The sequence below is a fragment of the Alligator sinensis genome, unplaced genomic scaffold, assembly GCF_000455745.1.
Source record: "Alligator sinensis unplaced genomic scaffold, ASM45574v1 scaffold559_2, whole genome shotgun sequence".
NCBI classification, from domain to species: domain Eukaryota; kingdom Metazoa; phylum Chordata; order Crocodylia; family Alligatoridae; genus Alligator; species Alligator sinensis.
This window is the reverse complement of record NW_005842046.1, coordinates 2,082,604-2,098,354: the sequence shown is the minus strand read 5'-3', so window position 1 is coordinate 2,098,354 and position 15,751 is coordinate 2,082,604. Positions and strand designations below refer to the sequence as shown.

The window sequence follows — 15,751 nt, the reverse complement described above, 5'->3', positions numbered from 1 at the left end:
TAGGGAAGAAGTGGTCCAGAGTCCATCAAGGCTGACTTCCTTCCTTCACAATACAAGTATTTACTGTTTAATTTACTACAGCACTTAAACAATGTACACAACACTTATTTGGATAGAAAATAAAGTGGCTTCCAGCGTTTGGAGGGATTTTCTGCCCAGGGAATGCCCAGAGAAGCTAGAGCAAAACAGCTAGTGTAGGAAGTTAAACGTATGGAATAGCTATTCTGAATTATATCAGCATACGGACACTCATGCTGTGCCGTTTTGCAGTTGTGCTATTTGGCCTCAACCACTTCGGAGTTGGCTTAAGCTAATTTTCACAAGGAATACTTACTGCAGAATGAATGTGGCCACGCAGCGTGAATGAGGAGCAGTTCTTCTGCAATCGCTCTGTGCTGCATTAGTTATTTGTGTCTCCCCCGTGGAAGATAAGCCCAAAGCTTTCTGAGAAACAGAAACCATTGATCCCAACTCCAAGAAACTTAGTGACCCTGCCTTATTTTAAACCGGTCTCCTTTTCTACGTGCAATCATTGCTCAGGTTCAGTCAACACAAAGGTGTTGGCGCCAAACCAGACCGAGTTATTTAATTCCTAGGTCTCTATGCCTCGGGTCGAATTCAGTCACAATTTCATTTGCAGACTGTGTGCGAGGGAGGAGGCCCGTAGTGAGGAGCCCTGCCAAGTCTGCCACCCTGAGTACACATCATCTTTGAGCTGGCCTCACCTGTCTGGCTATCTGATATCACCCACCACCTCCGCCTGCCAATGCAATGCCACATGATGAAGCTGCATTGTCCTCTCAATAGGGCTCCAGGGATAAAATGTTCCCAGTCTCCCACTACATTCTTATCCCATGCAAGAGCTCTGCTGGGCAAACGTGGCTGATTCGCCTGGACTTGATCTTAGCCAAGTCTACTCTGAGCTTCATAGCTAAAATTCAACAAGCATGCTCAAGTGGAAGGTAAACTGGGTTGGGGGTGAACCCATTTCAACCAGAGCTTGGCCACCTGGATGGAAGGAGGCCAACCCATTTAAATCTTTCTTCCAACCGAGATCTCTACCTCTATTATAAAATGGTTGCTCTAATAAGGTTTTACTTTTTGCACACTAGCCAGCCAGGGAGTGTTGCAATGAGGTTATGATGGTTTACACCAGCGTTTCTCAACCTGTGGGTCGTGACCCAAAAGTGGGTCGCAAGAATATATGAGTGTCATGAACAAACTTTGAAAATGGATTCTTTAAAGGAGAAAAACATGGGAAACGGTGGCTTTTCCCTTGCAGGCTGGCAGAGCTCCAGCCTGCAAGAGACCACTTGGAGCCCGGTTACAATGGTATGAGCAGGCAGCTAAATACAGTTGTGAACATACGCTCTTCAGAGTGTGTCCAAAATGTGGCCCCTGGCTTTCTATTTTGATGTTTAAAGTGCCTAATAGTGGGAGGGGGAAGGGGGAATCAGACTCAGACTTTAATGGAGGAAAGAGAAGGGGAAGGGAGATCAGATCCCAGTCTTGTCCACTTCAGACAAAATTTGTCACAAGTTTTGTGATGCCTGGTGGAGAACCTCAGCTCGTCATTCAAAAAATGAAGCAAGACCTGATGGGTCTGGAGATAGGTCTAAAAATGTGAAGAGTCTGCCTTCAAGGCACAGAAAACAGAACACATTATTTTTTGAAATCCACATGATCTTTTGAGGCCCAACTCGTGGTCTTCGAACAATGAGTCGGCTATACAATATATTTTATGCTGTCAGATCATTGCCAAAATGTGTCACAACTTCCAAAGGATTTCAAATGCTAAAGGATAGCTCAGTTGGTGTGACTTGCCACAGATTCCTGACTGCCATGCAGCTGTGACAATTTAACACCAGCTAAGCAGTGTCTGCCCCTACAGCTCCAAGGCCCCAACTTATAAAGGGATTTAGATACCTGAAGATGCAGATAGGCCCCTACCAGGGTTTTTAAAAGCCTGTAACTCCCATTGATTTCAAAGCTGAAGGTGCAAATCAGTACAAAGACTGCAGGCTTTTAATATCAGTTTTAAGATGCAAGGTAGTTCAGATCCCAAAGCAAATTTTGTAAACAACTGGGATCATGTCACATGCTGGGGCAATGGAATTAAGCATTTCTAAGAATTTAAGCTACCTCTCAACTGTACTAAACTATAAAGATAAAATCACTTTTTTAAAGACCTGAATTTGTTTTGTTCCACGCAGGCATTATGGTTTCCGTGCTGAGTTATTTATTGCCTGCCGATACATTGGTCCATACTGCACTGGCACAGCGAAAAAGAAAATTGACATTACCAACAATCGGCTCTTTTTGGCTGATCTACCCAATAACTGCCACATGCACGCACACTGCCGCAGCACGCGTGGGGCCAGGAGTGCAGCGTGGCAGCTTGGAGACCAACGTCCGGCTGGTAAGTCTGTGGGCAGGCGTGGGTGGGGGGCAGCATTCAAGGCCCCCATGGCGAGAGAGGGAAGTGGGGCTGGGGCTGGAGCAGGTGCTGCACAGCCAGGGTGGAGTGGGGTGTGGGACAGAGTCACGGGCAGCTCATTCAAGGGGCACAGGAGGGTGGCAGGGGGTGGATCCTGCCGCTGCACGCGCCCCAGAGGAGATCTACCCCCTGGATCTATATGCAGGGCGAGGGCAGGCTTCCTGCTGCGCACTTGGAGCCCAGGCTAGGCCAAGGCTGCGCTTGGGGACGCAAGGGCAGGGTGGGCAGTGGTGGTGCTGGGAGAGGGGGGGCTACAGCAAATTTTGGTGTGGCTGTAGTGCACCCTGTAACCCCACCTCCCAGAGCCACCCCTGCCCAACCCTCCCTGAGCACAGACCCGGCTCAGCCTCCCCAGCACAGCCCCTGGCCCCAAACCCACAGCAGCAGCCCGCCCTTGCGCCACACACAGATCCAGGGGGCACATGCCCCCATGCCTCCACTAGGGTGCATGCAGAGGCGGGAGCTGCCCCCCTCTGAGCCTCCCTGCCACCCCCCTGAGCCCCCTGGACAAGCCCTTGCAGGTCCATCCCGTGCCCTGCCCCACCCTGGCTATGCAGAGCCTGTCCCTGCCCCACTCCCTCCTTCACTGTGGGGGCCTTGACCTGTACCCCCCATGCCCCTTCCCTCTCCCATGCCCCAACAGACTTACCAGCCAGACGCTGCTCTCCAAGATGTCAGGCTGTATATTGGTAATCAGATCAGTATTGACCGATATAGCTGGTCAATAATCAGCCATCAGTATTGGGCCAAAAAATCTTTACCAGTGCACCCCTATCATCTTCGTTATAGGTCTGTATATGCGTCTGTGTGTATAATTAAATCAACTCTACAGTGAATAATACGGGAACTCCATGGAAGTTAATTGTAAAACAACTATCTTGTGCTGCTGCTTCTGGGTTCTTTCCTTGACCCTAAATTTTCATATTTGAATAATGATTTAACATAACTCTTCCCAGTTAAAAAATAAAGAAAAAGAAAAAAAAGAAGGATTAGGAGTGACAGGTTCAGGATCTGGTTGCATCCTGTGAACGTGACACCCATTTGGGCATGTACTTAAAAGCTTGTACTTTTTTTGATTTTACCAGGAAAGTTTGCCAAAAAAAGTAAAAAAAGTATTTAAAGAAAAGAGATCTGCTAAAGAAACTTTCTAATGGCTTACATGTTGGTTTAATAAAGAGTACAACAGCATTCTTCAAAACGTCTGCGTGCTCCCACACTACAAATAGTAACCACCCTGCCATCTTGGAAGTTTGGCAGTACACAATAAGCCTTCCCTTTTCACTATGCCCAAGTGTGATATTCCTTACAGACAACAAAAGGAAACATGCAGGGTGCGTCTACACATTCAACTAATACACTTTAGGTAATGTGCATTAAATCTAGTACTTTCCATTGTGAGGTACTGGAAAAATGCGCATTAGCCTATTTTAATGTGCATTAGCTAAAGTGCACATTTTTGTGACACTAATGTGCATTAAAGGAGGCTAACGCGTATTAAAGTGCACGTGTAGACATGCCCACACAGTCCTTCCCTGTAAAGTGCTACAGAATTCTAGTTCAAGAACTGATTTGAGAAACTCAGAGAAAGTCCAATCAGATGCAAGCACACACACACAAATGCACAAAACTCTCAGAGGTTTAACAGTTACTCTACAACATTTATTTCTGATCCCAAATAAAAAAAAAAACCTAAATAAACCAGAGACCTTTACAAGCCTTGGCTGGGCACTTGGAGCTGTCATGTACTAAGTTGAGGTTACAAAATTTTCACTTGCAAACAGCTGCACCTGCACTTTTTATACAAATAGGCAACTGTGCACATCTGTCCTCACTACTGATTTTTGGGTGTGAATATTTTGAAAGTGCAAAACAGAGGGGTTTGAGTTTTAATGACCAGCTTAGAGTAAATTTACAGTTTGTTTTTCATATAAGAGGGGCATCTGCAGATGGAAACCGCATCAAAAACTTAAAAATTTCTTTTTTTGTAACATCTTAGGGCTGGATCCAACCAACATGGTAAGTTGACTAACTGCCTCAAAATGGACCAAAAGTGAAAAACGACTTCCATTGTCCACACATGCTTAATAGGCTGAGAACAGAAAGTGTTTCAGAGAGTTTTGCTTGTCATACTCCATTTTCAACAAATACTTTTACCTCCTTAAGCCCCCACCCAAAAAGTTACAGACATATGACAGTAGTGCGATTCTTTTGTTCTCGGGGATTCAGACTACTCCATGAACGTGCTCATTACACAATGGAAAACCCAGACCAAATACCACCCAAAGGTAAAATTTATATTGACTTTGAAAATGTCCCCTGTAGAAGGAAACAGGAATTTCTGAAGCTTTTAACCATTTTGCAACACCAAAACACACCACTTTTGGTACAGCATGTTTTTGCCTCGTACAAAGAAAGCTAAATGCAAGTCTTTGTACAGCTAAGATACCAGAGTTAATATTCGGGGAGCTGTCTCTAAACCCATGATCTCACCCAATCATCTGGAATAGTTACAGCTTAATCAGAATATTTACTCTGGAGGTAGTGAGTGAGAGTGACGCAGCTTCCTATAACTTTAATGAATGGAAGAAACATTTACATTTTCATGTAATAATGTCAAAGCACCTTACAGATGAATTTATACAACTGGAAAGCCTAATATTTAGACTCTTGGTTCTTCAGTGCAAGAACTCATAGCCATATATTGTTTCCACCCCACTTGTCTGCTCCATTATATCTGAGCGAGTTGAGCACTGTCATAAACAAATCTTAAGATTGCTGCCGTTTCATCAGTTTTACTTTGTTGGAGGCTCAACAAAATAGAGCAGGAGGGCAGTATGGACATACCTGTGTGATTCCCGGACAAACATCTGGATAGCTTGGATTCCCATAAGTTGCCCAGTTAGGATATGATACACGTTGCAACCTTTGTTTTTAGAACGGCTAGATATTTAAAATTTAATCTAGATTTCAGGGTGGAAGAATCCCCAACAGCATACATAATATCATTCATAGGCCAAATTATAATTTTGGAATGGCTGGCCTTAATAGTATATAATTATAATAATTTCCCCTCCCCCAGTTCTCTCTCACCCCTCCCAACTGATATGCCATATGGCTTTGCCAAGACAGGATGCACGAAAACAGAGTCACCTAGATGCAAATAGATGAACTGGTTTTAAAATGGAGCCTCATGCTGCACCTTCCACATGAAGTGAAATATTCTGTTTCTCATTACGGTTTTGGAGACGCTGAAAATCACCACGAAAAGCAGCATTAACCCGCCCATAGTGCTGGGGGCAATCCAGCCAAATTTTTCACACTGGTTTTTTGCTTCAATTTTTGTAGCCTTAACTTTGTGTTCATAGACTAACCTGAAAAAAGTACAGAAGACAAATAAGTAGAGCCATGGTAATTATGTTAAAAAGAAAAACAGTACAGCCAAAACACTGCTGTCACGAGTCATTAAGGAAAAACTCCCAGAAACCAAGGGGAAATTTTGCCTAAAGAGACAGTAGCCCTCAAACGGGAACTGTGTTAATTGTGGCCAAACATTCAGAAGAAAGTGTATTTAAACAAAACAACCAACCACTCCTTTTTCCTCTCTTTGTAAACCAGCTCTAAGGATTAGCCTCAAATCCTGATTTCAGATACAGAAAAGACATGGAATGATGTGCAGGTGTTCACTATTCCTTGCAGATCTTCACAGCATCACAAGTGAATTCAGGAGGAAAACCTGACATGTAGACAAGATACAGGTAGACACAGGGGCATGGATCTTTTTGTTGCCATTTGCTTTAGATAACAGCACTCACCCCCCTACACACACACACACACACACACACACAAAAATCCCTTATGGTCTATAAAAAGACCAAACATGTTTCTGAAAGACAATGCAAGGCAGCTCTTTAAGATGGAAACTAGCAACAGGCCCGCATGTGCTGTATACCAACAGCAGCAACAAAAGATGGCACCCAAAAAACTTGAGGCTTCCCCAGGTACATTGGCGATGCATAAGGGGTGCATGCACACGCACCCCCTGGAAGCGCCAGTGGAAGTGCACTTCCAATTTTGCCGGTGGATCGGCGATCGGCTGGTGGGGGGTCACCGCCCCCCTCGCTGTTGGGCCACCGCGCCCCCCCCCTTGGCGATCTGGTGCCCCTCCAGACTCAGAAGGCACCACTCACCCATGCCGAGGTAGTTAGCGGCTGTAGCCACTTAAGCTTCCCTTCTGCCTTCCTCACCACCCCAAATGGGTCTCTATTCACAACAGTGTTAAAATTAAAAAAAAATAAAAAAAACTTTTGCAAAGATTAAATGGAATTGATGTTGCCAGAAATTGGTGCGAGGGGGAAGTAGTTGCAGGAAGGTGTAGAAATAGCATTTTTAGATCAGACAATGCAAGTTTTTTTTTTTTTAAATGAATATTAAACCTTGTAAAAACTTTTTTCAAAACACGCTTCCTCCCGCCTCTTTGCCTCTGAACATTGTAAGTAGCACAAAAGATCACATTACAAATGCCAGCTGTGGCTCTCTTGGAAGGTGGCCTCCATCTCAGAGGTAGTATATGTTCCTCATGGCCTAAGTGGTTGCTATGGCAAGTACACTTTTTATTGAATAGCTGAGTGAAACAGCTCCTAAAGAGCCCCATAAGAGCCCCATAAATGGTCAAAATCTGCAGCAGATCCACATTAGGCTTCCTGAAAGTGGGTTTTTTGTAGTTTCCAAAATGTATGAGGACCTGGTTTGGGGTTTTTTTTTTTTTGGACGGTCACCTAATCATGCATTTCATCCACATACTGATTGGGGGACATGGCAAAGGACTGCAGGGAAGGAAGGAGGGAGATCAGTAAATTGCAAGCATGTACTCCCAGAGGGGGAAAACCCTGTACTTCTGTCTGAAATGAGAAAGGATCTGATTTATATAAAGGGCAATAGCCTTTTCCCAAATAGCAGAATTCTGCAAAACCTGGAAGTCAATGGACAGCCTCTCCCATCTTTACCTGGAGTCTCAATTCTGAATTGGAACTGCATTTAAAACAAGTGGCAAATTTAGTTAGCATTCAATCATTCTTTCAAATGATTAGAAAGGGCTATCGTGCATCCTCTAAACTCAATTAAAACCTCTTCTTTCCACTCCCTCCATCTACAAGTCTGTTGTTAAATGAAACGCTGCCTTACATTTTACTTTGCCACCTCTGATGAAGTAAGCTATTGCTTATGAAAGCTTTTGCATCTCTAATTTAACTAAGGTGCACCTGTCCCCTGCCCAGCTCAGATGAATGCAGCTAACAAAGTACCTCTCTGCAGCAAAACAGGACAGCCAGCCAGCAGAGGGCAGATGAGTTACCAAACCCTGCTCCCAGTTACGTTTTCATCTGCAACGGTTTCATTAACGAGAGGCTTGGTAAAAGGGACAGTGCAACAGGCAGGATCTCTTTGGTTTTTTTCTTTTGAAATAAGGTGATGAAGCAAGGTGGGGGTGGAGGTAGGGTGAAGGAAAGCTAAGAATTTTGTTTGCTTATATATGAGAGAAGGGAAAAACCTATCCAGTCTCTGAGCTCCTAATGCAGCTGCACACCAACAAATAGGAAGTAGAAAATAAAACATCCTTTTAAAAGCAAGCAATCAGTCCCAGGCATTGACCATCTAAATATCAATACTGGGTGCACTATACTCAGCCTTCTGAGATCTGAAGCTATTAATTCCAAGAGCTTTTATCAAAACCAAGATGCTCATAACACCCAGACTTTTCAGGTTGGAGAGAGACAAAGAAAATTTTTTATTCTCTTTGAAAAGAAAATTCGTTCATTATTTTCAATATTTTTAAAAACTCAAAATAATGTTTTTAAAGTATCCGGCATAATGTCAACGATATCAGCGTTAGCTCGTGCATCAAAAATATATGAACGGTTTCTTTTTTGCATAAATTTTACCTTGTCATCCATTAATTATAAAAATAAAAAATTAGTAAAAAACATGAGATCCAATGATAAAATACATTGAAAGAAATATTCTAACAAGCCATGAGCCATCTTCTCAAGAGGTTAATTTACCAGTTCAAACATTCAGATCTGATGGGCTCATTAGCAAGAGATTGAGCAGAAACTGGATATAGGTGAATGCGAGTGAATTTAGGCTTTCACAGCTGCATGATGAAGAGCATAGTTGTAGTTTCTTTTTTTTTTTTTTTTAATTGTTGATGTTACTTGAAAACACATGCACACACCGTGTGGGTAAAACACTAACTTCAACATCAGCTTTACCAAGAAGTTTGACTCAGGTAGTCAAATTCAATAATGAAACCATTATTACTAGCATTTTCTGTTTTGATGTTGGATTTTCCCCCCAGGCAAATAGTAAATATATCACTTGCTGACATCCTGTTTTTATTCTAAGTGAATAATGCACCACAAACCAAAGGGGTTTTTTGTTGTTTGTGTTTATTTTGTAATAAATTTAGCTTAACACTAAGTTGTTACTCAGGTGACAAGTCAGCTAACTCCCACTGGTTTTAAAGTTAGCTTTGCCCGAGCATGGGCTGTGATGCTGTTTTGATGAATGGCTGGCCTATTCCTTAATATTTCTCCCAAACTTTGTGCTCGTTTCCAACATCTGGACAAATTTCCAATATCGGCCTTATTAGACTTCAGCAGAATTGAACTACATTTTGCAGATAGATAATTTCAAGGCAACTGGCTTTTCCCCAAAAAAGCAAAGATTTATGTACCATGGAAAATATTTAAAAGCAGCCCAGAAATAGAAAGCTTACACCCCTCCTTTATCCTGAGATTGATTCTGGATTATTTTTTTTAAACCTTAAGTTAAAAATGATGGCAAACAAATGCTTTCAAATGTCAAATGACTTTTTTCAACAAAGGTAGAATGTCTTCTGAGGTTTACTTACAACAATGTGTGCTGGAGATGGAGACCTAGCATCCTTGAGGGCTTGTCTACTCTGAAGGCTCCCTGCCTGTACATCAAGCAGTGGCCATTTCATCTGGAGATACTGGATGGGAAGAAACAAAAATGGGAAAAGAAAAATGAGTTCAGAAAAGAAAGGCTAAAATAACAAATCTTCGGTAACATGGGCAAAAAGGTTTAACTAAAACATATGCAAGGAACTGAACCAAAAGACAAACAAAAAAACAAAATAAAAAAAAATAATAGTAAAAAAAAAAAAGGACACACAGGAGGCACCTTTACATGGTTATGTGAAACAACCTGTGCAGAACACTAAATACTTTCATATCACAGCATTACATTTGGGGAATAAGAAAATAAAGCAGATTGCAAAGACAACGTTATCCCGGATGATTTATTATTATTAACATCATCATTCGTATACCAGATCTGGAATACCATGCTGAAATAAAAACAGAGGGTATGAGCAGGGGAAGGAAGCAAACAGTCAGCTTTAAGAAACAAAAATATTCACATTCCTGAACTTGAGGCTTTCATTCTCCTAGTGAAAAGAACAGTTTAAGTCACTATCTAGTCAGCAGTCACTTGGTAGCCTTCATCAATATTACAGTCAACTTTTTTGCGTACGTACCTTAAAGACACATTTTTACCCCGGAAGGCAAAGTTGTGCAATTAAGTTTTGTGAGTCCTCATATTTATTTTCTTTCAGGGGCTTACAGATCAAATGTGCTTCATAAAAAGCTAGCTTGGCATATTTAACCTGAGTTCTGAAAGTCCTGGGCTCTTTTTCTCGTATGCTCTCGCCAGCCTAAATACAAGCTTTCTGCAGTCGCATCTATACCTGCACGACAGCTCTGCAACCTCACTAATGGCAATGCCTAGCTGCCCGGACTGGTAACGGAAATGCAATGACCAATCCAGCAGATGACGGGTAGCACCGTCTTGGCAATGCCCGGCTAACAGGGATAGCCCAGACTGTCACTAAGTTTGACACACAGAAGGCCTGGGGGGAAAAAAAAAACCAACAGGGAGCAGATCTGCTGAGTAAGAGGTGCTAATTTGTACCCCTCCAGACCCTTCAAGCAGAGTTTTACCACTGACTTCACTGGCAGCAGATCTGGACGCCAAATTCTACCCAAATCCTTCTGATTAAAGCTGCTTGAACCACGGACACGTACCTGGGAGACAGAAGCAGAGCCAACAAAACCAGCAAAAGCAGCGCACCTTCTGTTCTTTGAGAACTAAAGCCAGATGGATCTGACTGCAGATGAGTTGTCTCAAAAGAAACAGAGAGAGCCATGAGGCTCATGATATTTAAAAGTAAACAGCAAAATGCTGCAGAAGATACAGTACTGGGATTTTCCTACACTAGGCCTGGGTGACCTAAGAGGTCTACTTCTACTTCTTTGATACAACTCGCTATAGGCAGCGCCTGGAAAGAAGGTTAAGTCTGCTCATCTTTTTTTTTTTTTTTTGTAAAGAAGTATTTTCTACCCACTTGATGGATGAAAGTAAATTCAAGTTGAAACAAAAGGAAGTCAATTCCCCCACCCAAAAGAAAAAGCAAACAAAATGCGACCCTCCCCGGCAACCCACACGAAAGAGGCCCTCGGCGATTTGTCTTTATTTCCCAGACTTGCTTTGAGCCTATGCATTTAAAGCATGGCACTATTGCATTTACTCAGGGATGCAAAAAACATTTACTCACATGGAAGGTCTTTTTGATGCGAGGCTGCGTGCATCAAGGTGACCAAAGATGCCATTGGGGAGGAGTGACCACTTCCAATCACTTGGAGGGCCTCCCACTTCCAAGCAATTGAAATGCAAATAAACAAACACAAAACATGTACTCTGGATTTTTGCCCGTAAGAGTTCTCAAGTTCCAAGAAATCTTTTGTGTGCGTGAATCCTTGCATTTGGGATGTCTGCAACGGGGACTAGAAACGTTTGGAATTCCTCAAAACCACACCAAACCACCCAAACCATTTCAGTGTCACCAACTCTCGCCATCTTATTGTGACCTCCAAATATCTGAAGTTTGACATCGGGTCCCAGGTCTTGGAGACAAGTGACAAACGTGGATAACAGACTGAAAAAAGCCATCGGTAACTTAACATGCACCGTGACTATCACCATACACGTGTGCTTTTGTATGGGGAAAATCAGCGCAAGGCACCAAACAGTCCATGCATTTGTTCCTTGAAGAAGAACAATAGCAAGGTCACGAATGCACCGCATTCAAGAAATAATGATAATCAGATCCATAGACCTTCAGGATTATTAGCTCCCCAACTTTCTCAGTAGCATTTTAAAATGTGGATAGCTAGTGGTCACCCCTTAAGACTCAATTTTGCTGTTTATCTACAAAATAGATCCAGTGCAATTTAAATGGCCCACAGCATGTGCCTTACATCTGTCCTAGACACCCACTTAGGTGGTTGGTTACACCACTAAGACACTCAGAAGTTTTCTAGCGAGTGTCAGCTGTACTAGTGGTTTGGGCACCAGTTAGCGGGCACGAAGCCACGAGAGTGGGGCAACCCAACTCATTTTCCTAGCCCACCAGACAGCCATAAGAGAAGTTGTCAGTGACTTAAGACACTCCTTTGAGTATGACAAACTCACAAACAAACTCAGTGTGTTGGAGCTAGGTCATGGCCGGTGAAGGCCCAGGTCTGGACAATCCTCTTGCTCCAATGCACTGGTCCCCGAGGACAGATCAGGATACACAGACGCAGCAGTACGGGCAAGCTCACCTCCGATTTACTGCCCAAGCAGTAAATATTACATGGAGAAAGAGAAGGCTGCGGGTCGCAGGGCTGTCAAGTCAGCACCTTTTTACCTAAATTCTCTGAAAAGGAAACTCTGAAAGAAAGGTACAGGGTTTTTTTCTGCTACCAGCCTGTCTCTCTAAAGAGTCAGTAATTTCAGAGTAATTGCCCAGGTGAATAGGGTAAAAGATGGAAGGAACCAAGAAAGAACCGACATTTGCTTTGCTCTTCCAGGTTTCAATTCAACCCTTACATTTTATGGTTGATCTCGGTGAAACCTTCCTAGTCCCCACCCCTAACAAAGAGAAACGCCAATAAATCTCACGCTGCCGAGCCCAGAGGGAGAGCCAAAAGCCCCCTCTCTTCCCGAACGCAGTGGGAAGTGAATTCAAGCGCCGTTCAGAAAGAGAAGTCCAAACCAAAAGGTCTGTTTTGACATGCGTGCACACACACGCGCACGTGCAGCTTCCATTACCGCCAGTGGGAGTTACACATGCGTATCGTAGGGAAAAATAAACGGGCTCTGCAGACGGCGGTGGTGCGCGATGGTCAATAAAGCAACGTCCGTCAGCTCTACCAAGTGGCAAGTCTCCAGCTGCACATTCCAGCCCCACCAAGGGCAAGATGCTCTGTCCGGAGGATAAACAGAAATGTCCCGGAGCCTGAAGCAAGTCACCGTGTCAAGCTAACCGACTGACAGTTGCAATGCTGGGATGCTTGCAAAAATGCAAAAAAAGAAAAAAAAAAAGTGTAATTTGCTGGCTCTACCGCACCGGCCCCGTTGCTAAAGTATGAAATATTAGCATTGTTTAAGGTGACAAGCCAGCCTCGCGAACTGCGTGGCCAAGAATTGTCATGCCTGTAATGCAATATTAATGCGGCGGCTTATAATTCTTACTTTACATAAAAGCTTCATTGTGTGCCAAATCCAATCTCCACAGGCTACCTGAGCCACAGATTTTTACGAGTCTACATTTCAGCGCTGCGAGTCTACAATACACATAATTTTCAATTATGTTAGGGCAGAACAGGATCACTGCCTATATAACATTACTGGTTGGAGGAAATGAGACTCAGCCTGACTGCCGAGAGAGCTAACTGAATCCAGATGGTGGGGGAGCGCGCGCGAGAGAGCAGTCCTATGGAGTTACGTAGCAGCAACCGCCCCTTGACAACTCTCTCTTTCACAATGGAACCAGACGCCAAGTAATTGCCATGGCCCCCACCATCCACGCACAATACATTAGGTATTAGGTTGGAGACGGTCGAAGGGAGGATTCTTTTGGCAGAAGACGAGTTACATCACGGCTCTTACATGCAAACATTAGCAGAGAGGGGTGGGGTGCAAGAGGGAAGGAGGGAGTGATTGCTTTCGCAGGTTTACTATTGCTGCAGTTTATTCTTATTAAAAAGAAGAAAATTAGGTCCTATTACAGCAGAGAGGTAAATCCTTTCCTTCCTCGAGTGACTAAATAGCAGGAAATCCTATTCTTTCGGCCCTAAATACAGACTTGAGTCAGGCAGTTCCTCCGATTTGCAGGGAGACTATAAAAATCCGAGTATAATTTTTCCCAGCATTCTGACACTGGTTTTACATTCCTAGGTTGGGGGTCGAGGGGGGGGAACCAGAAGAGAGGAAAATTCCCACTGTCGGTGCTTAAGAATTAAGACCCTCCATAGCACACGGCATGTGCACCCGTTCGCTCTCCCCTCCACCCACCCCTTCTGCTCCTGTGCCTAAACGTGGAAATTATGAATTGCCTGGGCAAACAGAACTTTTCAACAAATTAACTCAAAACTAATCTGTGCATATTATTTCAGGGCAGCCCCCTCCCCAACAAAAAAACCCTCCAAGCCTCCCCCAAAAACCTGTTGAAATGCACTTTGCTGCTTTCTTTTTTACACGTTTAAAGTAATGTCATCTTGGCATAAGTGTTTTTATTCCCTGCCCATGTCTAATAATATGACCTGATGTGGCTCATTAGTATGTTTGGGTTTTTTTAAATATATTTTATGGTAAGTCTCTGAGAGCTTAAGTGAAATAATTGTTAAGCTCCAGGCCTCGGCGCAAAAATTAAAATACATAGGAGGTGAACGTACTTGAGAAACCAAAGTTTTTTAAAAGTGTGTTAAATTGTCAGCGCAAGAGGAAAGACAAACATCTCAAATGGCCCAGATTTGTTTTTTGTGAAAAAGGAATGAAAAATCGTCTTTATAGTCCTGCAGGATGTAGGTTTTTACCTGCTACTGGGCCATAACGACTGGCACTTGGAAGCCACCGTGCTCAGGACCCCTTGTGCTGGCAGGCCGTGCCAAGGGACCAGCTCTTAGGGGAGAGACATATTATCCATTATTTTATCAGTCGCTATCTTCTAACTCCCCTAATACTTAAACTTAAGGCTCAAATAAGTTAATTAGAAACCACTGCTCAGGGAAAGCACACATGCACCCAGCTGTGCCTTTCCCTTCATGGAGGTTACAATGCACAGGGCACTTTTTCCCCCCCTAAATAGTGTGCACTCCAGTGCTCAACTCCTCTCTATCCACGTGACTGTTTCTACTTTTGGTATGCACAAGTGGCAAAAAATACTGCTATGTTTTTAGCATAGAGGTGGCTATATTGCACTTGCCAGCTCAGATGCCGGGAGTCCGGCTTCCACTGATCCCCAAGAAATGACATGTGGAAATTAGGGAACAGGCGGTGCATGCACACATGCACGTGATGCAGCACCAGGCGCTTTTAAAAGCACCTGGTGCTGCGTCGCATGCGTGTGTATAAATGGCAAAATGCAAGTCAGCGTTGAGAAAATGGCGGCGGTAAGCGTTTGAACTAAAACACATCAACGGTGTGCTAGTTTCAAAGCGCACCGCCACCATTTTCTGAGCACTGATGTGCATTTCACCGTTTATACAAATGCATGCGATGCAGCGCCGGGCATGTCGGTGTGCGCGCTCCACAAACTCGATTCAATCAAGTCTGCTCCGAGGCACTGGATTCCCGGCATATCGGAGCAGACAAAATATGCATATAAATGCCCAGATAGAGGACCAGGGTTTCTAACTGCCTGAACGCACTTTCATTTAGTCTTGAGGTCTTTCTAAAGGCCTCTTCCAGACCCCCGCTTGCCATCCAAGTCAAATCAGCCCCGTTCCAAACGTTCAGATCTGAATGCGTCAGTAGCTTCTCTCTTGGACAGAATCAAGCACAGCTAAACGTTGTGGACGTTCAAACACCGATTCAGACTTGGTTCAGGCCTACCTGGGATATTTAGCTATGAACATTATTGAGGGGTGGCCCCTCCAACTTTCTATCAGCGTGAACAGTAAGGACCCAAAAACGTCCATGCTAGTGCAACGGCAACATTTACTGCGACAAGAGAGGAAGAAAGCTAGAGGGGGGGGGGGGGGGGGAAAAAAAAAAAAAAAAAAAAAAAAAAAGAGGCAAGACAATGAGCAAAGCCAAAGAGCTCAGTCAGGTAATAATTGCTCTCTCTGGAAAAGAAATAGGATACCAAGGGGATACATGCTTTTAGTACAGGAAGAAAGGTTTGCAACCTAT

General features: G+C 43.7%; 1 protein-coding gene across 27 annotated transcripts in view; it reads right to left on the bottom strand.

Moving 5' to 3' along the window:
* TCF7L2 (transcription factor 7 like 2) overlaps positions 1–15,751 on the bottom strand; it is a 204,109-nt gene that overhangs the window by 116,719 nt on the left and 71,639 nt on the right. For all 27 annotated transcript variants that reach the window (XM_025203165.1, XM_025203169.1, XM_025203166.1 and 24 more), the window contains exon 2: positions 9,405–9,506. In XM_025203165.1, coding sequence (XP_025058950.1) covers positions 9,405–9,506 — 102 coding nt within the window. The remainder of the gene's footprint in view (positions 1–9,404; positions 9,507–15,751) is intronic.